This window comes from Temnothorax curvispinosus, unplaced genomic scaffold, assembly GCF_003070985.1.
Source record: "Temnothorax curvispinosus isolate PA1 unplaced genomic scaffold, ASM307098v1 QBEX01003408.1, whole genome shotgun sequence".
NCBI classification, from domain to species: domain Eukaryota; kingdom Metazoa; phylum Arthropoda; class Insecta; order Hymenoptera; family Formicidae; genus Temnothorax; species Temnothorax curvispinosus.
The window spans coordinates 526,174-554,154 of NW_020213188.1; the positions used below are offsets into that span (position 1 = coordinate 526,174).

Here is a 27,981-nt window from a genome sequence, read left to right on the forward strand (position 1 = left end):
TTGTGACATATTTGTCTGGAATACACAAAATATCTATATCGCGCGTATTTATTCCAAGTCTTTTTTTTTCAATTATTTATAATTTGAGAATTACTGATGTCTCGATATTATCGCTGGGATTAATCCGATCGTAAATTTCACTCAAATCTGTACTCTTATCTTGCACCACTTCTCCTTATTGCCTCAGAGACGATAGAAATTAGCGCGCAATCGCGGTTACGTAGCCGACAGACTGAAAGCGAGAAATAGAGAGAAGGGGAGAGAGATAGAGATAGAGAGATAGAGAGAGGGAGACAGAGAAAGCCGAACGTGAAAGTAATTAGTCGTGCCCATCACCAGTTTCCGGCCATTATATACGATCACGTGTCACGTTTCTCGCGAGCTCGTTCTGTACGCGGATGAGCATATCGTGGAGCACAAAGAACGACCGGCATATATCGCCACGCAAGATCGATTATGCCGCCTACCGGACTGCCATGCCGTCGCGTCGTCGGCGTCGTCGCGCCGCGCCGCGCTGCGCCGACTATATCGCAGGAATACGAGCGGGACGCTACATGGAGACTGACGGTGATATAATGGGGAAGAAAAGGAAGGATAAAATAAGAGGAGGATAAAACAGACTCGAGAGAAAAAGAGAAAACGAGGGAGAGCGAGACGCGAGACACGGAAAGAAATGAAGCAAAAGCGTGAAGCGATAAAGATAGAGTGAGAAGTGAGAAGTAGAGGCAGAAGCAGAGGAATATACGGTGCGCCCGCCGCGCCGAGAGAGCAGGGCATGCGAAAAGGAAAAGGAGGGTTGCTCGAGGTTTCCGTCTTTTGCGTCGGGTTAGGGTAGGTTAAGTTAAGGGAGAGTGGCACCGGTTGGTACCGGTGCGCGCGGGCGCACCGGCGCGGAGGGGGTTCGCCTTATAGTCGCGTGACCCGATGATTCACCAAACTTCCCCCTTCGTCTTCTTCGGCTCACCATCACCCTTTCGCCGCGCCGCGCCGCGCCGTGCTCCTCGTCGTCGTATGTCCCTACCTACCTATCTACCTGCCCTGACTGCCCTTCCGTCGCTTCGCATCGACTCGCGCGCTCACGATATCCCTGCGGGCCATTCACGATCGCTTTGCCTGCCGTCTCGTCTTTTCTCGTCACGTTTTTCGCTCACTTCCATCGATTTCCCGCGTTCTTTCCTTCGCTCAGCGCGCTCGGGGATTCGTCGTCGTTGAAATTGTCCTCTGCTGGACGATGGGTCCTGAAGGATTTTATTGCAGCGCTTCTCGCGCCAAGAAATGTACGCGAGATATGTGATGTCCACGTGCGCGTCATAGCGAGGAAAACGACGCCTCTTATTTCAAGTTAGCAATTCTAGTACACGTGACTTTCTTCCTCTACGATCTACATATTCATATATAACATGTGCCTGTACTCTGTTGAATTTTTATGAATAATTTTTTAAGCTTTTTTAAAAATTACAAATTTATCTTGATAAAATTTAAAATGCGCGTTCACACATTGTACCAAATATCAACGAATTACACGCAAGAAAAATTAAATTAATTAAATTTTAACAATAATAATGATATTTTTATTTCTGTTAATTCTGATATTTTAAAATTAATCCATAATATACTGGGATTAAAAATTAATAGAATATATATGTGCGAAGTTAAGCCGCAGTTTTTCATTATGAGTTTAAATTTTCATATTAACGGGTGTAAATTATGGTAAAATTCCTATTGAGAATCATTTATAAAACTGCCATTATCGATTTTAGAAGAGGGGAACGGAAGATGAATAATGATCTTAAAATCTGTTCCTAACAGCTGACGAAACTTTATCGTGACTTGAAATTTCTCTACGTATTTTTAAGAATTTCCTTGCCTTGTATTAGACAAGTAAAGTCCCAAATCAGAGGTTTATTTTTTAACTGTAGCATAAAAGAACATTCTACACCTTTCTAATAAACGATCAAGCGGCAAATGAAACTGGAAGAAATGAAGAAGTTTGATTCCGCGGTAAATGCGAAGCGAGAATATAGGCCAATAAACACGCTGGGCTCTTTAATGCTGATGAAATACGAGGACAACGTATACCGGTCGGTCATTATACCTGAACGTGTTCGTCGAGTATAACCACAATCGATGACGATGCCACGGACTCCATCAGCATACCGGTGGCCACTCGTCGATATATTGCCCCTCCAGGCTCAATGAATCATGTAAATGTTGCTTCGTCGAGCCTGGAAATATCCTATGATTATAGTCGGCGTTAAACGGAAAACCATTTGATCGTTTCCGCAGTTTGTGTCTATGTATATAACACATCAAGTTGGTCGCAAACTTGCCCTCGACTTTAAAGTTACGCGGCCTGCTGCTGACGGCAATGGTCGACATGAGTAATTTCGACGACGTAGTTTATCGCCGTAGTTTTCTTCCTTTTCGCTATATCACGAAGCCGCGCAGAAATTTGCCCGCACACGCTAATGAGATGCAAATACGCGAAGCTTGTTGCCGCAATTTACGCTTCATCCCCGCTTATAAAGAGTCGACAAATAGCGGATCGAAGTAAACTTAAGGGCGTAATAATGGAAATGGAAATCCCTAGGGCACTAGAACATGAATATTCCGCCAACGATTGCGTCATGCGCATTTTCATTCAAGCTAACCGGAGCGCATGAATAACCTAATGAAAAAAGGACTTTCGTTTTGTACGAGCATATTCGCGTTCATGAAGGATTATCGCATCGGATTCCGCGATTGCATAATTATCCCATAACCCAAATGATTGCGATTGTTCCTACGATCGACAAGATATATATGAATAGCATTAGCACAATTACAATTTATGAAATTGATGAGCAGAAAAGAGAATTAATTATCGAAAATATTATAAATATGTATATTAAATAAAATAATATTTTTTGGCGTAGGACTTGAAGAGAGAAAAATAATTTCTTGCTCAAGTACCTACATAAATATTTATTGCAAAAAATTAATTATTTCTCTTGTTTATATATTATTCAACAAATTAATTGCAGAATTTTATATTTGATTAATTTTATATTTGAAAGTTTAAACTCACTGTTATTGCTCAATATTACATTCTTGAAACTGTTTATATTAATAAAATGATTTAAAGTCAAGATATAAACGATTAATATAACAGCTTTTAGGCAAAATGCACCTACAAAAATTTAATTCGCGAATCAATTAAAGTTATATTAAGCAAAATATTAAAATCAACATATTTATTAAATTATCTTCCGTGGAAAAGTTTCTCGCTACTTTCCAGCAAACTTTCAAAAAAGCTCAATTCCGTCTTGTCGATCAATATTGTAAACCACAATTTTGCCATATAATTGACACGTCAGTATGAAGTGTTATGGTGTGCAAAAGCGACTGCAGATCGGAATGTTAATCTCGCTCTTGGGCGACACGAGCTCGCTTTAAATTAAACAACTTGCCGCAACGGGACGGGCACGAATTCCATCGAGTTACTTCTTGTTCTACGTTTTGCACTCGAGAATCGCGATTGTTCGCGCTATATCGAAGAGGAAATTAGTCATGCATACATGGACCAATCGGGACGATACGATCGAGAGTGAAATGAATTTCTACGACCTGTCTTTCGGGAGAAATCACTCTGGTCTTTTTTGCATTCGACTGGCTACCGCATATAGCGCTTCGATTTTTAATTTCGTGAAAAGCGGGCGTACCTATTGCGCGCATTTAGATGGGAGCGATTATTACCGGGGAATAACGGTTGCATATAATATCGCAGACGCACACCTACATGAACGAACTATGAAAATATACATAAATAATGGGATATGGCGCAGAGGTGCGTACTCGTATACTTGCAAGTATTAACTCAACGCGTCATTTATGTTGGACAGAATTCAGTTGGTCGTTTATATAGTGGAATGCCGCATAGCCGCGGGTTAATTTTCCGCAGTATAAATAACAATCTAGTGGCATACGGACTATTAAGAGAACTACCGAGGCTGAAACACATTATTTTTATTCTTCGACGAATTGCCGATATCTATCATGTTTATTGGCCTCGCCGAAAGCTAAACTTTTCCTCCCCGGGTGTCGACATACATGTGGCATACAACAAAATGAAATAATAAAAAGGAATAGGGATATGAATATAACAATCGATTTTTGAGATCAAAACGTTATGAAAAAAAAAAATAAAAATGACATGTTTATTCAACGATTAAAAAATTACTATAATTATAATTATATATCATGTAAAGAAATGTTAAATATATATTATATATATATAAGTAATTTTCCAATCGTTATTTGAACGTGATCGTTGGTTGATCTCGTTTGAACGTGAAGTATATGTTACCGCGGAAAAAACAAATTTACAAGTTGGATCTCCGAAAATCCGGATGTAGACTCGACGTGAAACCAATTTGTCTCGTCCTCCGCGTGTTAATTAGAAACCAGTTTCTAGCACACACGTGCTGTCGTTTGCGTATTTTCAACGATGCAAATCTCGTAGCGTAACACGGTATGCCAACGAGAAAGAGAGAGAGAGGGGGGGGGGGGGGGGGGGGACATATCGGCGCGTTCGCACACTTACTCGTGTACACACACGTACGTGCGATATTCTCGCTACCTGGTTTTTCTTCTCCGCTAACTTATACGGGCAAAGTTTGGTTTACAGATCGGTGAAATTGAAAGAGAAATAAAACAAACGCGAGTCGCGCGCGCATCGGATTGGGGGTGGTTTTTGCAGTATACGTAGTTGAATACGGCACGTCACCGGCCACACAATGCTTCCGGCGGACAAAAGCTCACGACAAAGCAGGCGAGCGCCGATAAGAGGAAGCGGAAGCGGAGGCTGCGCCGGGCGCCGGGGTTTAGGGCCGGCAGGACTCCCGATTTCGGCTTGCAACGAGCGTAACCCATTTAAGCGCGATAACAGAGACTGTTGTCGTTTTCATTACGATCGCAAGAAGTCTCTTTCGTGTCACGAAGCTACTGTTCTCAGGTCAGGTCAGGTTTATCCGCTGTCCGTATTTTTTCCCTTCTACTTTGTACTTCTTGTCGATGGAAGTTGGAGCCGCAGCGCGCATCGAAAACCGAAACCTGTACAATGTGGACGATTTCGTATTTCGATGCTGCAGGCATCGCTAAAAGGATCTCTGTGTACGACAGTTGAATCAATGTTTTGTCCGTATTTATGGAATCTAAAATTATCTAATATTCGCTTAACCATCCGTTCCATCCGTTTCTTTGGCCAATTTCGAAACGGAATTTTTCTTCAATGAACATGAGAGATCATCGTTCATCTTTGTCTATCATACTTTGTCTATTATACTTTGTCTATCATATTATTTGATATCATGAGTGTACTCGAGATAAGTGGATAGGTTATACTTTTCTGGATAGGAAAAAGAGCTCGCTATATAGAGAAATATACGGACGAAGAGTTTGTGTGCACTAATATGGAAAACTATTGCGTCACGTCGCGGAGTGCTCGAACGCGATGCGGAATATATGCCCCGCGTACATGCCAGTCGAACTAGCAGCGGGTAATTTTATAAAATTTCCTAAAGCGAGTATAAACACGACTAAATTTACTTAGGTTCGCGAGTATACGGGAGCATACATTTTATGACGTCGAGTTTATTTAGCATTAACACGAATTTAACAAGTGGTGGGTATTTAATTCACAAACGTCGCACGAACATAAAAATATACGCGCAGAAAAGAATATGTGTGGCCTCTCCGAGAAGATTATTACGACTGAAGAGAATCTCAGTCGTGGATGCAAAATACATTTTTGCATCACTACTGTGTATAATCATAACATTTTGTCAAAAGTCGCCTCTACACATATCATGATGACGTATTTATGAAGAAGATTGTTAAAAAAAAAAGTTTCATGTCTCTTTGCATTAATATAAATGCCTAGAAAGTCTTCGTATCTTGAAAATGCGCTAAAAGATAATTTGAAAGTATCTTAACAGAAAATTACTGTAATTCGCAATCTTTATTTTTGCGATAAGAGTTACAAACTCATGTGCAAAATTTACATAAATATTGTTTAATGTAATATAGAGCATTAAAGAACAGGTACGCTTTAATTTCACAATTTCTTAAATAATTAATATGTACTTTTTTTATTGTTGTAATTCTTGAAAGTTTGCTTCTTGCGAATTTACTGTTTACAGGTAAAAAATTATTATTATTTTTTACTTCTTAAAAATTCTTACTTTCTCGCAGTCAGATACATATAAAAATTCTTAATGGTATTTTGATAAGTTCGACCATTCGTGCGCGAGTGATATACATATCTTTCTTACGTTTTTGTCATATAGAAGCAGTGGGAGAAAAGCGCATCACTTTGTCGAAGTTGCCGGTGCGCGGCAATCCTTTAACCACCGTCTCGCAATTCCTTGCGGGGGTACGTTTTTACACCCTCCCGTTCTCCCTTTACCTCCGCCCCGAGCGATTTTAAGCGGTTTCCCGCGGTGGAGCAGCATTTTCTCATTTCTATGGTTCGCTGCTGATGAAAGATAAGTCTCGATATTTCACGTTGAATCGAGGCGTTCCATACTCGCGTAGTTTATTTACCTCCGATATACGCGAGAAATCGACGACATCGATTGCTGAACCGATCTTTCGAAGAAATTCTTCAACTACCTCCCAGACTAAGTCGTGCCATGTTCGCCTTTTTTGAAAATCACTAGGCCGTTTCTCTCCTTCTCTTTCCCCCTTACTGTGTATCAACACATCTCCTCAATCTGCTAAATTTTCAACCGCGATTTAATTATTTCAAGCATTGATCTAGGTGACCGGATAAATGTTTTACGTGTAACGTGATTGGTGTCGACGCCGAGAGTTGACAATCTCTTGTCAATATTTAACATCAATCGTATCACGTCGCAAATATATCGTCTCTTTATTGGAAACAAGACCATGTTTACGAAATAGGAAATAGAGAGAGAGAGCAAGGGGAAAAAGTGAGATTACATAACAGTCTATATTGGTTTCCTTTTCAAAAGAACTATCTATGTATACAATATATATTTTTTCTCTTTCTTTATTTTTTTCTGTTAATGTCAATACACATTGTCTCTGAATATTATAGGTAGATATATTTTAATTGCGAAATTATTCGCGTATTGTACAAACATATAAAGTTATGAACGTACATACATATACAAATCGGTATATTCAAATTGACATTTGGATTGTTCTTAAACTTTACGATAAAAATATGTACTTGAATGTAATACATTAGTTTATCAGTTAAATTTTAAAATATGCATTGCTCCTTGAAATATTTACTTGTGTTATTTTACTTTAAAATGTTTAAATTAAATAAGTTAAGATTTTAAAAATGTTGTTTAATGGACAAACCATGTAATTTGTACTTTATTCAATTGATTATTGAAATACCTTCTTTTTTGAATCTTGAATATTATAAAATCAGATTGTGTCAATCAGAATTATTTTATATCAGACAGGAGAGAGATAAATTTTAATCTCTCTTTTCGAAGAAATAACGGAAGTTTCATGAACAATTTAACTAAAATTTATTATATTTATTATTTATACAATTGTGATTTATAAATAACGAGCGATATATTGCATTTGTGCATACAAAATTAATTACGTCAATGCAATGCAATCTTTTTTAAATTTATTTCAATAAAAATGAAAAATTTTTTAATTTAAAATATTCATTATGACTATATACTTGAAAAAAAATGTGAAATCAGAATATCATTGCATACTTATAATTTTGTCATTCTATTATATTTTTTTATCATAACTTTCATAATTTCATCAAATATAAGTAACATATAAGTAACACGTAACACTATGCAACGGTTCCGCGAGATCTTTATGGAGCCTTTTAGTAATGCGTTAAATGCATAGTAGATCTAATCATGGAGAAAATCACTCGTCTCGTTTACGCGGCGGCCGTGAAAGATTGTTCGAGGAGACAGTCGTGCTTAGTGAGAAACGCTTAAGATGAAATATGAAACTCCACTTTCAACGAAACATACCGCTGCGCCCGCGCCGTCAACCCTCTTAAATGGACACGCTCATCTCTTTCGCAGAGATTAAGACCGAATTTATAACAGATTTCTCAATTACTTTTATTCACCTTTCACTACACGACGCGCTACACATTCCGATATCACCCTCGTTATGTAATTTCAATTCAATTTCCACGTATTCCGTGAACCGTTGAATTTTATGACAACGATAAAATGGAATTCCTTAAAGCTTTTCTGCGATTCATCACGTTTCGTGACCGGCAAATTATATCCGCGCAAGACAAATAATATTTAACATAACTCGTACGTGCGAGACTCGTCTCGCGAGTTAATCGCGAGAGAGACTGTAATAAGTATTAGTTTTCCGTGTTTGCTATATTGAATGGTATATTCTACTCACTCACATTTCTACAATATTCATGTATGATACAACGGCTAATTAATCTGTCTTTTGCCCAGAAATGTTTACTTCTTCTTTTGTTTTCTCTAAGAATACACCTTACATATATATCTGTATATTTCGTTATACATTACTGCCGGATGTCAAGTTACATGCAACGTGCTTCCGAAAGCAGCAAAAGCCAGGTCCGAGTTAATCAGTATTTCATGTAGACGAATATTCTGCCGTTTTCACATTTATATGATATTTAGACACTATATTCATATAACTAATTTTCCTTTACTATCAATAAGAAGAAACAAAGATTTAACCCTCAAGCATCATTTTATACAATTGTATTTAGCCTGTTAGCCATTATTTACGGATTAAATAGGAAAAAACACGTAAATCTCTTTTTTACGATTTAAATATTTGTGGGAGAATATAACGAACTGTGTTATCATATTTTGTTATCGGATCCATTTCAACAATTTTACTATAATTTTACTTCGTATCCTCACATGATGAATTTTAAGTCATCGAGACATTACTATCATACTTAATTATTACAATTTACTTGAATCTTCTCCACAAATTTGCTGAATATAGGTGTTACTCTACTATAATAACCGCGTCAATGAATGTAGTGAGTTGCTACGAAATTCCAATATTTCTCCGTTGCGATGTAATGGATAATGCAAGCGTTTATTCTTTAATAATTCAGAAGATATTTTCTTGGTAAAGGAACACAGTGTGCTCGCTTCAGATTTCAACGTTAAATTGTCATTGCGTGCTATAAAATACATTGATTAGAGAGATTGTATTTGTATCTTTCAAACGATTATATTTCAATTTATTATATATATATTTACATTTGTATTTATAATTCGGCGATAACATTACAGCAATAAATTGACGTACAAGATAATGTCAAAGCTACGAAACATCGCAGCGTGAAAGTTTGTGAAAAGTTAAATAATTACAACACTAATGATTACTTTGAGCAGTGGTTTTTACATTGCGGTTTAAAGCATATCCAATTATGAAACGTGATTGAACGGTCATTTGTGAATAGGTAATCAAACAGTTAACATTAAGATTATTGTGCGCGCGATTCACGAGCAAGCAACTGCTTTTAACTGAAGCTCTTGACTGACCGTGCTTTATAAGTCCAAAAAATCCATGGCTCGCAATGAAAAATTATGGAATGAGAAGTATCTTTTTTGTTTCTTTTCAAAATCCTCAGATGCAGTACTACTTTTCACAAGTTAGCGATCTTTTTTTATCGCTAGTTCTCGTTTGAGTAGTTTGTAGCGCATAGTGGAAAAAAAGAATATTTATCCTTATTGTTCCAAGAGTACAGTAAAGTAATAATCCCCTTTTTTTACGCTCATCAGAAATATACAATGCGCCCGCTTTTCTATCTCGAGTATGCTTTTGACCGATTTCACAGCTGTCCATGCTCATTTGCCAGTTCTAATTCTGCTCTTTTATAGGACGGTTGAAATAATACCAAACGTTTAACGATGCGGAATTAATACGACTGGATCATGTAAAGATCAATATGGGACGACATATGTATAGAATCTCGTTTAGAAAAGAAATTAACGCTTCCTCAAGCATGATATTTCATTTATTGATAAAAAAATTGAATTTTGAAATTGCTGCTTGATAAATTTCCTCATAGAAATTTTCTTTTTAGGAAAATAAGTTTCTCAATTGCGATGCCACAAATTTCCAAATTTGTCATCTAGAATTTTGATGATGCGCGCTCTTCGTTATCTATGTTTTACTTAGGAAGTTTATTTCTCCTATCGTTTCTCTTACGAAGGTGCTTATCTACTTGCATAATATTTACGTAAAGATAGAAACTCGCGGAAGATTAAAGCCTTCGGCGTATAGCGCTGGTCGGGCTGCCGATGTAAAATTTACCTTAAGAGTATTAGCGGTAGTAGCAGCTAAGAACAGGCGCCGATGCTCTTCTTGCCACGGCGCGGCGCGACTCGTCTCGCGATATTTAACCTCAGTAATATCGAGCGAGGCTGTTTTATCCGACGCGCGCACGAAGCGAGAGAGAACGGCGACGTGACATTTTGTCGCTATGCTGCACGGTCGAATCGATCGTCACGCTTGCCTTTGTTTGACTTAATTACCACAGTGATAGATCGGTAGATAGGCACCGCACGTCCGACCGTCGCGCGTCGCCGACAATCGAGCTCCAGTCGAGGGGTGGCTCGAGCTAGGTTCGGCTGAGGCTGAGATTCCGTCGAAGCAGACTTGACACGAACGTTCGAAACTATCGAACATGGACAGTAGATTGATAGAACGATAAAAATAAATTTTATATATATATATTATATATACAAAGGTAAAGATATTATATTCTACAATATTATATTTATATTTTATTCAATGTTATTGTGTTAGGATAAAATTATGATAAAAAAGACATTTGAATTGAAAACAAGTTGGAAGGCATTAACATATTTTTATTCTTTTCTGTCCCAATATAAGCTGAAAATATTTATTTTTTAATGTTTTCTTTTGTTAGGAATGACATTTATGTCTATACATAAATGACCCAGAGCTAACGGATCACTTTTCATCTATAATGGATTCTTTAAACAGTTTAGAATCGATCTTTTTTTAGTGAAAATGTGTCGAGAGAGATTATCATTTATCACTAGATTTTTTACTTTTGACATTTAATATATTTATAATTTTAAAAATACAAACATATTCTTCAAGATGCTTTTAAAATTTTTTAATATTTAGAGTTTATCTGTCTGTGCATATTGGAAGACTTATATTTAATCGTTTATTATTTCAAAATTATTTATCTCTCAATATTTTGATGTAGAAAAACACTTTAAATTAACTAGAGAAACTGCGAAGAAAAAGTGAGACGGTATAAGTCTGGAATCACACAAAATGCAGAGTGGAACGTAAATAACGAAGCTATATATACGTAGGTATAATTGAGAATGTAATTGTTGAAACAAAAATACACAGTAATAATAAAGTAAAGAATAAATATATTTTAAAATTATAAAAATATATATTTAATATTCGAGAGAGGGAGAAAGAGACATACACATTTAACTTTAGTTTATATGAGAGAGAAGAGAAGTCTCGGAAGTTGGAATTAAACTTTCAAATTAAAATATTAGTTTACAAGTTAAATAAGTTTTCCTCATTTTAAATTACATTGTATTTTTCCTTATTAAACTTTCTTACTAAACTGTAATATATAGATGTTTAATTTATTAAAAACTGGAAAGGTGAAAAGTGGAATATTTCAGTGAATATTTCGACGTCATCCTTTGTATTAGAATAAATTTATCTTTGCATGAATAACATCTGAAGCATCTTATTACATATCGATGCAGTTCAATGTCGAATTATAACTACATACTAGAGAAATAGCCAGGAATTCATTTACATTGTGACCGCTTTAGATCACACGGAATAAATTACATTCGCTATTCGATCAGCGTTAAGCTCTTTGCTGTTAAGAAGGTATCGATTGCGTAAAAATGTTCCAAGTAGAATAACCGTAGGATAGAGGTGGCGATGGTGCAGGTGGTGGTTCGCTGAGTAATGCCGGCCGCGCGTATAATAAGCCAATATAAATGCAAATGTCCGTGGGAGTAGGTATATATTTTGTATTTAGTGGCTTAAGTGAAATAACACGGCGAAATTATGTGGAGCTATATTATTAAAATAAAATTACGGCGCAAATAAAGGCCCGTTACCTATGTGCGAGACACGGTCGAATTGTATATACACACAATTTGTATGCATTTGACCTGAATATGAATTATGTTAAGCTTGACCTTGTTTTCCTATTTTGCAAATATCTTTTCATATCATTTATTGTATATGCGTCGAATGCTCTATTGATGTTTTTACATTAAACGCATAAAATATCTTTAACATATACTTATTTACATTCAAAGATTTGCTCTAGGACAGTCTGGGAGATAACATTTTCACTACGATTGTAGAAAGTTGTGAAATTTTTTATAATATACATATTTGCGTTTATATTTTACAATTTAAATATGTATATGCATTTATTTATGCATATCATATGTATGCATTAAACGAAATGATATTTATATTGAATACAAAATGTATAATTTTGGCTGTGCTGTATAACGAAACGTAAATAATTTAGTTTCCAAATTTGAAACATCACTTTCATGGAAAGCAAGTAGCTTGGGAAGGAAAAAGAAGGAGAAGAAAGAAACGAAGAAAACGTGGAAGTAGAAAGTAACCAAAGTAACTGTGAACCAACGAAACTTTTCGTACAATGTTAGAACTGTTAGAAGTAACGATGCACGTCGTAGAATCGTGTTCGTAACAGAGACTCGTGTCTAACAATTGGAATCGACTCACGCCTGTCCTATTGCATTTGTGTTTTTATTTGCACGCATGTCTCGATCTTTAACTGTACTACTAACAAGTTAGTTTTGTTTTTATCAAACAGTTGAGAATTGGAAAACTAATATCTTTACTTTCCTTTTTAAACTTGGTTAATTCAGGAATAATTTATGAATCTTGTATCGGGGTTTGCGTTGGACTCGTTTTCATTGGCATATTGATAATACGAGACAATTGCAATACCAATAAAAAAGCATTTTATTTTATAAAGAAACTTTCAATTCAGTATTTTTTTTTTAAAGGAGTCATCTTTTTTTAAACCACGATTTCCGGCTCACTTTTTATATTAACCTAAATTGCGAATGTGATAGCAATATTTCTTTTTCCTGAAATAGATACGAAGAACATCGTACGATCTTCTAGAGTTGGCTTTGTTTAACGATCGATTGCCGGTCACTGATTTTAATTACCGATTTAAAGTCGCTCGACAGTGAGCCGTAAATCGAAGTCTTGCGATCGCGTGTCTTGTTTTCAACAACGAGGATCCACTGTCACGTGATGAAAATTAAACGAAATCGGAACGTAGCCCGATCGATCACCGACCAAACATTGATAGAGGAAGCAGAGTTGTCGATAAGCATCGACCAGCCAAGGAAATTGATTCGAGTCAATGCGAGCCCGGGATTCGTAAGCCACGAGCCGATATCAATATACGTTTCGAAAACGACTCGACTCGTCGAGGAGTCAATTTCGTTTATCTATGCCACGGTCGGGTCTTCATGCTATCTGTACACGCTACATAGAGTGTTGCAGAACTACTCAACTATACTGACCATAGGTCGTTTTATATTGATTTTTCTCAAAAAATTGATAAATTTTTAAAATAATTATTAAGAAAACTGGTAAACAGGTATTGACTATTCACGACATATTTAATAAAGAAAGATTGATTCTCGATTTGTATCAGCAAACAGTGGAATTTCATAATTTTGAGAAAACTGAATATATTGTATTACGATTGTTACATATTATTCATTTTTGTGGCCTATATAAATATACTACGTGATATATAGCAACAAAAATAATTCTCAATATCGCTTTATATAGGTTGATGAAAGAATTCTAATATATATATATATTTAAGAATCTGCGTTTGATTTAGGAGTAGTTGAAGTTGAAAGTGCTTCCGGTGACCCTAGGACACCTTGTACATTTTTGAGGCGAAGATCGATCCTTATCTGCATCAGTCGCGTGCCGATGAGAGGCGGTGACGATGCTCGGGAATAAGAAATTACATCGTAAGAGCTGACGCGTGCCGAACTCACCCTCCGCTATAAACCATGATTACAATACATGTACATACATCTATGCATATGTATGTAGTAGGCAAAGTGCAATCGTAGCTAGGAACTGCATCCATATGCATCGCGAGATCATAAAGAACAACATTGTCGAAATTAAGGTAACTTATATCGTGGAGGAGGAGGAAAGTATGTTCGCCTTGCAAATGAGTTTAGAACGCTTTCGTGGATTTTACTTGATAATAATCAGGGTTGAATGATGGGTAGAATTATATTGTCTTATCATTAGAGAATTATATTCATGGGAGCAATCTTAGAACCGAGGAACCCAGATGGCTTTATCAACCATAAACTCCGGTGCAGATAAGTGATTAACGACAAACATTCGCGGTGATTGTCCACTGATTTTAATCGAAATTGTAAATTAATCTTGTAAAGTACGTGATATATATTTGCTTATAAAATTAAAATTAAAATTATGCGATGATTTCAATATAATAACGTATACACATGGGAAAAAATATATAAGGTCGATTATCTTAAATTATAAATTAATTTAAATTTTCTTTATTTTTTTGAAGAAAAAATATAAGAAAAAAATATATATGTATTGGCTAAAAAATCGAAATATTTTTAATATACATATATATATATATTTTTTAAATATATTCCTTATTATTGATTTAGAAATTAAAAGCCTGACATATTGGATGCTATATGCAAAATATTACTCGGTTTATTTATATTCAGACAATATTTGAATCTAGTCCACGATGAAGATATCTCCCGATATTTAAACTCTCTGTACTTCTTTGCAGATAAAAAGTTTAGCGTATTTTCAATAACTTTATCTCTACTAAATCCATTTCCAATAAATAATTTAACAGACTTACAACGAATGGAAAATTTTTCAGGTAATCTGAAGTAAACCGACTTTTTAAACAGATTTTTTTTAGGAATACGGATTTCTATATGAATTTTGTACGAAAATGTTAGATTTATAATAAAAGAACAGTATATACATATATATATGTAACACAAATTGCACAAGAATTATCTTCTCGATAAAAGAAATAGAAAATTGGTCGAATCCAATGATTGATAAAGAAATTATTGATTGACAGATAGCTCTGAAATTTAATCATATAAATCCACTCACTTCTATATATGCGTGTATAAACGCTTCAGATGTACCGCATGTCTATATATAGAAAATTGATTCATAAAATGCGTCCTATTGGAATTAATACAAATTGACCGCTAAAAACGCAAAAAATAACGCGAGTGCTTTAAAGCCTGACAAATACACAAGTAGAGAAAGCATTTATCACTCTAACGATATTCATGCAGATTAATAATGTTGAAAAGTTTCTTTACTGTTTTATGAAATGATTTATTTGGATATTAATTTTATCAGAAATTAAAAAAGTAGTAAACAATTTTTATTGTAAACCGCTGTGAAGAGTAATATACATATATTATAAATGTAATTTTTAATTTAATATAATATGAAAAAATAAATGTGTATATTTTAAAGATTAAAATGTGTTTTTTTAATATAAATGAGAAGTATAAAAAAATACATAATAAAATATTTAAAAAATAAATATATTTTTTTGTACTACAACTTATGTATTTTTGTAACATTATTTACCAGCTAAATTGAATCTTTCTTACAATAAACATTCACATGTATATGTTATAATATTTAATTCGATTATATAGAAGCTTTATTGGCTAAAAGTTTTCGATATGTTGTGATATATCCAAATATCGTTATATATAAAATGATTGAAGTGATTTTTTATTAAAAGATCACATTTTTCTACACATATAAATCTTTCTCCCTTGAAAACAAACAATAAATTTGATCTGGAACGCGGCATAGGATATACTATTAAAAGGACTAAAAATTCTGCTAAGCCATCGAGTCGCAGAAAGCCGATTGCGATTGGAACTCGAGGAATTTCTCTGCTTACAGTTCGTGATTTTTTATTACTATTGTAAAGCGAAATGCATTGTGCCAGCAATGCAAAAAAATAACTATTCCTTCTACTGGTGACAGTCATATGCATTGCAAGTAGGATTATTCTTGCTCTTATAGATCTCAACGACAGTCTGTTTTCGCTCTTACGAATATAGAGAGCAGATCAATGTCGAACGAGAATGCTATCCGACCAGATTAACGTATCGGAAAACTCATCCACGCGATCTCACGTACTCGATGATACGGACTTTAAGCCTTTGCTATGGCGATTCCGAATGCTATTTGAACTCCACCTCTTTTATCCTTCTCATTTATGAATGCATACCGTTACTTAGCATTTCATGCATATCGAAATTTCATTATGCTAATTTCTAACATCCATTTGATGCATTTTGCAAAAAAAAATATTTTGTTGTCATGAATTGATTAAAAAGTATAATACAAAATGATAATAAATCATGAATATTATATAGCTTATTATTACGTACTACAAATTTCTTGTTATTTTCCAAAAATAAAATTTTATAAGCATGATAACTTTTTTAAGAAATCTTTTTTTAATAAACTTTTTTAGTAAACTTTTTTTATTTGGTGAGATGACAATTCCAACTGTGGATACTAACACGCGATGAAAAAACTGCATGATAATTTATTCATAAAGATTTATAATCTTTAAATAGAGAAAAATTGAAAAGGTTTCGTAAAAAATTTTTATTCTTGAAGAATCCTCGACATTGTATTGGTACACAGATCAGAGAACGCGCGCGCTCCTACTCTTCTCTTTCTTATCTTCCCTATCCCCGGTATATGCCGTAATGCGGTCGCATACATAAGTGAAAAAACATAACGCGAAATGTCTAGGGGAAGAAGCGCTCTGTCGACTGCGTGTGAAGGGGTTCGGATACGGTGGTCGTAGGTAGGTGGATAGGAAGGAAAGGGTCGTGAGACGGTGTGGAGTGTCGATGGTAGTCTGCGATGAGATAGAGAAAGAGAGTGATAAAGAGACGGGGGTGGAGAATCGAGTGAAGAGCCGCCGCTGCTGCTACCACAAAGTAGGCGCGGCGCTTTATCGTCGACTAAAGGCTAAGAGACCTACCTTTCAGTCTTTTACACATGCTTCCTGGATATCTTCTCTGCATACTTGCTACACTCCATCCCTAACCCCCTTCGCTTATCGTAACAAGTTCTTCTGTCGACGAGATGCAGCCGATGCGTTGTCGTTATATCGCGTTCTCGCTGCGGATACCGTCGTGGATTTCATAGTGTCCCGGACTTATTCACACACAGCCACCTTTTATCTACTCTACCGGATCATTTGATTAGTTTGGAGTTGATTCGAGCAAAGAGATTTAAAAAAAGACGCTAGAGTAGCTTTTTAGTTTAAGCGATCGAAAATCAAGTTTTTTTTCCTGAAAATAAACCTTAAATAGTGAAACTTTAACTTTATATAATTCTGAATGAAATTAATTTAAGAAGCTTGTAATTTTGAAAAATGAGTTACAAGATATCTGACATTGAAAATTTTAAGAATCTACAATGAGATGAGATTGATAAGAAAAAAATCATTTTAATTGCTCTAGAGATCTACGAAATGTGGCTCGACAGTTTTGGAATAATCTACACATTATCGATTAATGTGCGCATGTAAAGCTATACACGTGCGAATAATGTATACACGAATAGTTTATTCGCGGACGTGAGAATGTAACAGGAAGATTGTAGCCTGATGCGCGAAGTCCGACGTGTATTATGATTCAGTTGCATGATTGATCGATTCACGCAGAACATGTTTTCTGCAAATACTTCAGAGGAAATCGATACTCATGCTGGAAGCATTGCTTGCTATTAATTCAATTTATATTTCTTATATATGTGTATTTTTTACATTACATAGACTAATTGAAAATAATTTTAAATAATATCTAGAAAATACGTAGTATATGCAATTTAGTCATTTTTTTTCTAGTGCTTATCACACGAAGTTATAAGAATATCATATTTATACAATTCTTCTTTTTTTTTTATTTCTCTGTTATGAGATGGAGATTTAACGAAACATCTCTTTCTGTTACAGGTGAGGTGATTGGCCAGCGATTTCTGGGCAATGAAAGCCACGTAGAACACTTCAAGCTCCTAGAACGTGCGACAACCTCTATTCTGATTGGTGCCAGGTAATTGTTACGTGATTCGATTCTTCGTCGCGTCGTCCCCTCGTGCTACTCGTGGGGGGGCTTACATAAATGAGATAGTCATCGGCTAGACTCCGCTCATTGGTGCCACGAGCCCCAAGTGGCCGACGGGTCGAGTCATTCATTCGATTACGCATCAGCAGCGGGTGACGCAGCATCACGCGTATTAGTAGCAAACATCAGAGATGCGGTTTACGCGCAACGCGCACTATTCATTTGTATTCAAAGGCCAAAGACAGCATGCAGCATACCGGATGTACCAGACCGCTCTTCGACTATGAATTCTTTGCCCAACCTTCAGTTTCAACTTAATGAAGATTTAATGGGATATAATTTTTTTAACAGCCTTTTGATTTTCAACATTATTTATCTTCAGTCATCATTTATCTTAAGTCTCAAAGCAAAATTTCGTGAAAGATTATTTAAAATTGAATGCAGAATATGATTTTATTACTTTTTTAAAGCCGTTTAATTTTCAAAAAGACTTATACTTTTGGTTGCATATAATTTAGATGCTATCATTCTTTTGACTTTTTCGTTAAGAAAAGTCTGTTGCAAATTGGTCAAAGGACTCGTAGAAGGAAAGTGGGTTTGAGACATCTTGTTATCCGCAAGCGATTCAATCGATAGAAAGCACAAAGGAAAAGATAGTTCACATTCAAAAATTTATTTCGTATTTCAAAGGGCGACGACCGTTTCGCCATTCTAGTTGCACGTGTATACACATAAAAAAAAAACACTTTTCTACTATCTAATATTATTTTATCAAGCTGCTCCAGTTACGCTGTTAAAGCGGTGGGCTGGAGATCAATAGCGTATCTCTTTGCGGAATCTGATACAAATACATTGGCTAATGGAAATTTGATATGGATCAAAAAATAATTTAATTTTTTTCTCGATTGTGCTCTCTGCCAACAGTCAGCGCAACCTGAGTCGTAAAATCAATTACATCCAGAGATATATAGCATGGATCTTTTTACGGTTCCAATTTTGTCTTTGGTTTTTCCGCTTGATTTATCTTTCGCACTTCCGTTCTTTCCGCACATGCAAGATTTAGACGTCACCTGAAAACAGTTTTTATATTCTTTGAAAGAAAGCCCACAATTTATCTTTTAAATATATCGCGTTCTTTGTGCGTCATTCTTGCTGTTTACTCATAATTGCCAATGCTTATTCGCGTTTCAAATTGAAGTGATGCAGAATCAGAATGCGGCTCATCCGAAAATCCGAATAAGACATCACACTTGTCACAGAGACAAGTATGTAAAAAATTGAAAATATTAAAGAATATATAGAATATTATATACTTAGGTTTATTTTTCTTTCTGACGAACTGTAAGCTCAATTATTTCATAATAGTATTTTTTTAGTGGAACAGGAGATACCACTTAAAAAAAACGCGTTAACATTACATGAAAAATATGTTTCTCGAATCATGTTTAATCTGAAAGAAATAAATAAAGATACAAGAAATATCTCTATTAAAAAACAATTTACTATTAACACTCCGTTTAGCGATTAAATTAATGAATTAAAATTTAAGAAATAAATAATAAAAAATAAATAATTTTATAAACGTCTATTTTAAATTTCACATTTATATGCATTACATCGTCATAAAAAAATCAAGCTATCCTACATATGAACAATATGTAATTAATAGAGAATAATAATTTATTAAATTTATTATAGAAGCATTGTAAATATAAATATTCATCCTTTATTTGTTTATGATATACATATAAAAACTTTTTATAGACGGGCTTCTATGACGATTTTTAATCGAATGTAAATGTGAAATTTACAAAAGTTTAGAGAATTACGTAATTTTATTAATTAATTTTATTTTATGTTTATTTCTTACATATTAATTTATTATTAATACTTCTTTTATTAATTTTATCGCTGAACGGTACATTAATAGGAGTAATGTATACGTTGTTTTTGGAAAAGTTTTCTTCTATATCTATTCTTTATTAATTTTCGATTAAAGATATAAGCATTTGTATTTATAGACAAACATCATACCGTATAATAAAGCGTGACCGATTCAATATCTGATTTTAAATCGTCGCGCGCGAGAGAACGTAACGTCTGTCCTTGTTTACGCGCTGAAGCTCGGCGTGCGCGGCACGCGCGTCCCCACCACCCGAATTAGTCCGGAGTCACCCGATTTTCGGGCGAGAGGGGTGAGCCGCGCGGAGCCACGTCTGGTCGCATTCCGCGTCTAGAACTTAGAACAATATATTCTAACTATTCTAATGTCTGGAATCACTTCAATTCAATCCGAGTATTTCGAGTGTCGACACGGAGACGCACGACGCACGACGCACGAAGCGCAGAGAAGATTACGGGGACGATTTATGGGCAGGATTTAACGCTTCCGTTTCGTTTCGTTTTGCAGAAACGCCATTTACAACATAAGTCTACACGACCTAACGGAGATCGCCGACCAGGTGAGTACAACGCTAATATAACTGTTTCTCCGAATATCTAGTGCTCGACAAAGAATGATTTAAATTAGAGGATTGAAGGATTGAAAAGCCTCGCGTTTTCGTCGCTCGTTTCCCTTCGGGTTATGATATTTCGAAAATCGTCGGGGCTTTTCTATAAAATTGAAAAAGTTTCTCCAATTATCGCTCCAATTAGTTCTGCGGAACTACCATATGTATATGCTTCTCAAAAGCGATATTGATCTCGGTAGCTCGTGAAACTATGAGAAATTGGCGCTCAGGAGAACCTGTGAAAGTTGACAGAGGAAGGGGGAAGGGGGATTAGCGCGAACGACGAGAATCTTGGTGGCGCTTTTCCGAGGCGGCATAACGTAGCGAGAGGAGATCGATCTGAGAGACTGAGACAGCCTCTCGGCCAATAACACCCCCGCTTAGAATAAAATCGTAAAAATCACCATTGCTCCGTTGCTCCGGCTTACCCTTAAGGCTCGCGTATCGTCGCCGTCGCCGTCGCCGTCGCCGTTGCCACGTCGGCGTCGTATCGTGACCGACCGCTGCGATCGATTCCGATTTGAAGGATTTAGCGGTAATGGAAGGTAGAGGGAAAGAGGCTGTGAAACTTGACCGTAATCGCGATATCGGAACGATGTAGTTTAGCTACTTTTGGAAAAAATAGCGTTTTAAATCATCGGTTTTCTTTTGAATAATTTTTCTTTTGCCGAGATAGACGGGAGATAGACGAAGCCAGTTTGATTCTCATTGCAGGAAGATTAAGCTGCAATTTTTGAGATTTAAAAATGTTAATATGCTCTAGTGGTCAGGTTACTCTTATAAATATATAAATAAATAAATGCATTCTATTTTATATTTAAAATTATATTTCTCGAAACTGTGCAGCCAATCACAAAGATTTATTTCATGCGTATATATTTGTCTTTTTCGCGAGAAATTATCTTTTTGCAGGCTTTGCAATTCGCGGAATAATGGTATCATTATTTTCGTAATAAATTATTTGCAAATGAAAAAGAGAGAGAGAAAGACAGGGAGAGACAAATTTTTTCTTCCAAAATTCTCTCTCTAAAAGCACGTACACATATACATGCGATATGAATGTATTTATAGAAACGAATAGATTAATTGTCAATTTACGATAACGTAATATCGATAAATGAAATCAGACGAATTGTGATTTATGTGAGAAGCCTCTGCGAAAATGTTCAACGATACCGTTGAATCTATTTTTTTTTATTCGCATTTATTTGCGCATATTTTTAGTACAGAAACGCTGACGCGTTTATAACTTTGTTTACGTTTATCGGTGAGCGTAAAAAGTTTAAATAAAAGATAATGATATATCGAGCATTACATCGACAAATCAATTTACCGTAAATTGAAAAGGGAACGTAAAATTCAACATTAAATTGTTATGAGATAAATTTGCATATCATAACAAGATATACTTAGAATATATGATATATTTTCATAGCGGTATTGTCTACGTTCACAATATGTTAATCAAGCGTACGTAATATTAAAAATCAATTAGAGAATATTAAATTATAGTTATAGTATATAACTGCGCCAATATCAAGAAAGGAGTCTGGATGAATAAATACGCGTTCTCTATTTATGATTGAGCGTTTTATCGTAATTGCTAATTAAATTATGAATTTAATCACCGTTTGCTATTTGGAAGTAATCATGATTCTTTCATAGTAAGTTGTGCTAGAATCTTGTTTATTATTGACGTACATCAGTTTTAGCATGCGACGTATGCTAAATATAATATCTACACTTTTGATTTGCATACGCTTTTGGCAGAGCTAATATTTAAAATTAATAATAATAAACGATGCAGACTATTATGGCGCGATAAGTTGTTTAATACCGTATAATATCGCGATTATCGAAGCTTTAATCTTTTTTTTTTACATAAAATGGAAACGGTCCTTTCGTTGTACTTTTATTTAGAAACTCAAACATGTGCATTATACGTCGATTATACTAAAAAACTCATCATTTTTATTCAATTAACTTTTTTTATTAGCATTGTTCTCTTATGTAGAGTGTTTGTCATTAACCATATTTTTTGTGTAAACTACGGATTTATTGCCGGTATTTAATAAAATTTGTGCAAAATTTTATTTTATAAAATAATCTCTTAAACCTTATATGTCCGAGAAATAGTTTGTTTCCAGAAACTGAATAATGAAAATTGAAATGAAGATAAAGACTCTTGGCAGAATGTAGTAAACTGGAGTTAAATACTCAAGCATTTGACGTGATTTCAAAAGCGTGACGGCACGCCGCGCTCGGAAGACTACCATTTCGATAAACAACAATTTTGCTCGACGCGCGGAACGTCATTCGCGCAAGAAAGACGTTGTTGACATCGTAATCCCTCCATGAAAGTTTTCCGCGGAGCTAATTGAGTCTGCAGCCGCTCCCGGCTGGCGTCGCAAGTTTAGTCGCTTGAGTGCTGCGCCAGCTCGAACGAACGAGTGTTATTTCCGCCTACGATAAGACGAGATAATAGAAGATTCGATTTCTTTCGAAGAGAGCTTTCCTTGTGCCAAGGACGCGACTTTTACAAAATTTGTGTACTCAATTGATGAGACGCGCGATCAATCCGAAGTGTGTCTTAATTGTTATGAAGTACGTCACGTTGTTTGCTTGATTAAAACGAGAAGAAAAATAATACAACGATTATTTATCGTTAATTTCTGCCAATTCTTATTTTGATACTGATTATGATCCTGATTATGATCATAAAGATTATTACCTTAAACGTTAATTAAATAGTCTGATGAATAAATAATGTAATTAAAAATTCATTTGTACCGAATTGTCGCAAACGAATAATACTTTAATGAACATTGTTGAAGCATAAACGAATTCGCGGAAATAGGAATTATTTTTTCACGTTGCGAAGTGGCATAACAAGTACCTCGCCAACAGATAGATTCCGCGGCGAACAATTCGTTTCTACGACGATATTTAATACAACGAACGTCAATTTCGGCCAAAAGGATGGCACATCTAATTTACGTGTACCAGTAATTTATGTTCTGCTGCGATATAAGTTTCGGTATTATCGCATAGCGCGAGGGGACTATACTATAAAGAAACTTGGATCATTCCGGAATAAAGGTTCGACGCGTAAATTTATTCATGATTCATCTAACTTCGCCGTACTTTTTTTCCCGCTCGTGACTGTGAAAGCCGTACCCCGAATGCCTGACTCGGCTAACAAATTTCAAACTAAACTAATACTTATCGGCTCCACTGATAGTGCATAATTTATGTCCGGTAGCTAACGCTCCAACGGACGCAACGCGGCTTCGTTTCTCGAATCAATATGACGTCTTATTCGCGAGAACTACGTCGATGATACGCCGATTTATTTATACACAATCCTGAATACGCTGCGTATAATAACAAACTGAATTTTGAACAGTAAGAAAACAAGTAAAATATTTTTTTATAAGAATAACTACACGGTATAAATGCATACGGGATCGATACTCAAACGAAAAGGGAGAAAATTGAAAGAATTGAGATGAACTGATAAAACGCAGGTCGTGGAAGCGCGCACATTTTTCGTATTCTTTGCTACTATTATTGTGGATGAAAATTTCGATGTATTAGTGCGAACGATTTGAAGCGAAATTGCAACGGCTGCAATTGTGAGTCGGAATAACCGAATATCTGTTGAATCGTTCGGCTGTGAACGCGAGCAACCAATACTAGTAAAAATTGGAATAACATATGTATCTAAGGTAAAATGTTATAAAAGTACGCTTGTATCTATAAGTAGTATTATATCTGTATGATTTTTCTTATAATGTGTAGATAACTAAAAGCCTACAGTTTACATTTTATCAACGACTCGATTCAATAGCTGTATCTTGAGTGAAAAACGGACATTTTTAAGTATCATTTTATTGCTAAAACTGAAAATCGAAAAGGATATATTTATTATATTGAAAGTTTTTTTTTTATTTAGTTAACAGTTAGTTGAAAGTAATATTTTATAATAACAGCAATAGCCAGGTATGCATATTGAATGGATTTGATATATATATACCGTTATCTTCTATATTTAAGCAATCTATTTTAATTCCTGAATTTAAAAAAAAATAGCAATAAATGCGCGATCTATTGTTCTGCCGCGTAAATAGTTAAAATTTTAAAAAGGATTTACGTAATCTATTTTTTCCATTAACATGTAATATCACTTTTTCAATTTAAAATACGTACCTATTGTACTTTTTACAAAGACTTGTCACTTTATTGAAAAATACATTTTTTATCGATGTTTGCAGACGCGATACTTAGATTCTTCAAATACTTATTTCGATCCAAGTCACACTGATATATCGACAACAATAAAATATATTTTATAATATTTTAGAGCGAAAATATATATATTTTGCGAAAGTTGCATACTCTCAAAACTTTACAAATATATTTATTTCAATTTTTTATTTTAAAGAAGATCGTATATCCTACGATACCAAAAGTATAACAATAATAAAATCTCTTCTGAGAATGAAAAACTCTTAAATAATTTTCTTTGTATTATTGCACCGTGTGGAGAAAACAAAAATAAGATAATGTATGGTAAATACTCCAAAGAGAGATAATAAAGATATTTTTAAAATAATGATATAAAATAAATAAAGGGGAGCAGTATGTGTAATAGCACCCAAGCTATGTTATTTAGCATATTTCTATGAATGCGGTTATAATGTTTCCGCCGACATTTTATTTCTCCGCAAAAATGGGTCTTCCGCATGATTCTTGTATTTATGCGTCATATTAAAAAAGTCCGCGATAAAACAACAAACATTTTGGAAATTCTCGCTGTTTGCGCGATCTTTTTCAGGCACATCGAAATGGATACCGTTGAGCTTGTTCTTGTATAATCGCGCGTGCAGTTTTGCCTTTAAAAAATATCAAAAACATTCGGGAACTTTTTGTTTACGTAGAACATTTATGACATATCGATAATACAAAATATGAGCGCTTTCTAATTTGATAAATAGTATTTTAACTTGGGTCTATGATGAGATATCAAAGAAAACGTTTTTATTTTTAGTTAATTACGACGATCCGTAATATTAATTAAATACTTGATAAAATACAGAATTCATTATTATAACAGGTAAAAAAGATATAACAGGTCATGCATTCTCTCTGGCATTAATCTAAATATTCATGATCTTTTACAAACAATTCTATTATGCAAATATAAAATGCTATATTCTTATATAAGGATTGCTTTAAAATATGAGAAATATAAAAATATACATTTCTTTATATAGTAACGAAATTTGTTGTGATAACATTGGTAATATATAGTATACGTGAAGATGATATGTGAGATAGAATCGAATTAAATTAAACAATAAATTTTTTTAATTATAATAAAAGACAACTTTCTATTACGCACATACGCACACAATAAATCGTGTGTATATACAGCTTATACATATATGTACCGGTATTGTTCATATCCGGTTATTCGGGTATCCGAGGAAATACCCAAGCATCGCGCGGTCATTCTCGCTATTACGCACAGTAAATCAATTTAGGTACGCGTTGATTATTTATATGAGCTTACCATGCCAACAATGTAACGTATCAACGTTAAAATGACCTCAGGAACCACGGAGCGTGACGATATCAAATATATCGAAAATCGATTAAATCGAGCTCGTGACTTCGGTTACTCGAGTATGAACTTGAATAACGGGTACTCGGTATTTGAATATAGAAAATAGCCTGTCGACACATTGACGACACCGCGTGTCCATTGACTTATATAATATATAATTTTACGAAAAAAAATTGTAATTATGATAACGTCTTTCAATCACAAAATTTAAAACTTTTATACTTTTACATAATACTTTTATAGTATTCTTTTGCATAAATATTCATTGTCTACATAAATTGTATACGGTTTTAATTTTTATAAACGATTTTAATAAAATATTGATTTCTGAATAATTATAATAATATTTCGGTAAAATATATAATGAATAGTTTAATAGTAATAATTTGTTTCTTTTTTTAAAATGAATTGAATAGATCTGTCAAGTATGTATCTACATATTACATATAAATATGCAATCATTTAATTATCTTAGAATGAATGAGATGGATTTTTTTTGAAATTGTAATAGGCGTTTATTTCTTTTACGTTCTTTACATTATTTAATTACCCAAGTCTTTTATAGAAAATTATAATAGACAAACTTGAAACCTACACTATCTTTGTCGATTTCTCGAGATAACGTTTCTTTCATTTTAACTTTCACGTATTCATCATTATGATGTCATGTATTCTGAGGGTTAAGCGTTTCTGCCATTAGCGCAAACTGTTTTTGGTATGTGCAGCCTAATGCAGCTCGCGCCACGTTGCGAAGTCGACCAACTGCAGTCTCTTTCTTTCTCCCTCTGCCTCTTCTCCTCTCTCTTTCTCTCTTCCCCTCTCTGTCTTCCACTGTTTCTGTCTCTTTATGTATCTCACGCCGCTTCTCTCGTAATCGACTAGAGACTAGAGTGAGAGAGGCAGCGGCGCAGAGCAGATCCGAAGTGCCGAGAGTGAGAGGCGGCTCTGACCGGTCATTCACTCGGGGATGGTCGCGTAAAAACTTGCCGCTCTACCTTCTACACGCTTCTCGACCGTGTGTACTTTATGCCCGCACACGGGCATATCCTACGTGTACATCCCACTCGCCACGGTGCAGTGGCGAGACGGACGAACGGAGAGGCAGTAGAAAGAAAGTGGAGACAGACAGATGCGTAGCGAGCCAGTCCAGTCGTTCGCTCGTTCGAAGCGCATCCGTGCGCATTTCGACCTGCGACAAATCGTGTCCCGCTCGAATTGCAATGTCGAACTGCGGGTCTGGCCGTCCGACTCGCTTCCCCGTACGTCCAGCGGGTCCAGCGCGCCGTCTGACGGCTCTTGATGGCCGGTGATAAAAAATGTGCCCGGATACCGTAAGAAACGGCTGGATGTGCCTGCATCCGCGGGGAATACACCGTTAACCCATTAAGCGCCGTAATCACGACACAGAGAATTTTAGAAGTTAGACCGTAATTGATTTTGCATTTTTCCTAGTTTTCGAATTGATACCAAGGTCATTAAATAATAACTCTTACTGACACACACATACATTATATATCTATAAATAAAATAGCCTTCATTTTTCAAGTTTTAAAAGAGAATTATTTATTGCTAAAATCCTTTTATTTGT

At 35.1% G+C, this 27,981-nt stretch overlaps 1 protein-coding gene across 2 annotated transcripts in view; it reads left to right on the plus strand.

Moving 5' to 3' along the window:
• LOC112452455 (semaphorin-1A-like) overlaps positions 1-27,981 on the plus strand; it is a 216,668-nt gene that overhangs the window by 104,425 nt on the left and 84,262 nt on the right. For both annotated transcript variants that reach the window (XM_025012677.1, XM_025012676.1), the window contains exons 3-4: positions 18,146-18,242; positions 20,665-20,716. In XM_025012677.1, the coding sequence (XP_024868445.1) occupies positions 18,146-18,242; positions 20,665-20,716 (149 nt within the window). The remainder of the gene's footprint in view (positions 1-18,145; positions 18,243-20,664; positions 20,717-27,981) is intronic.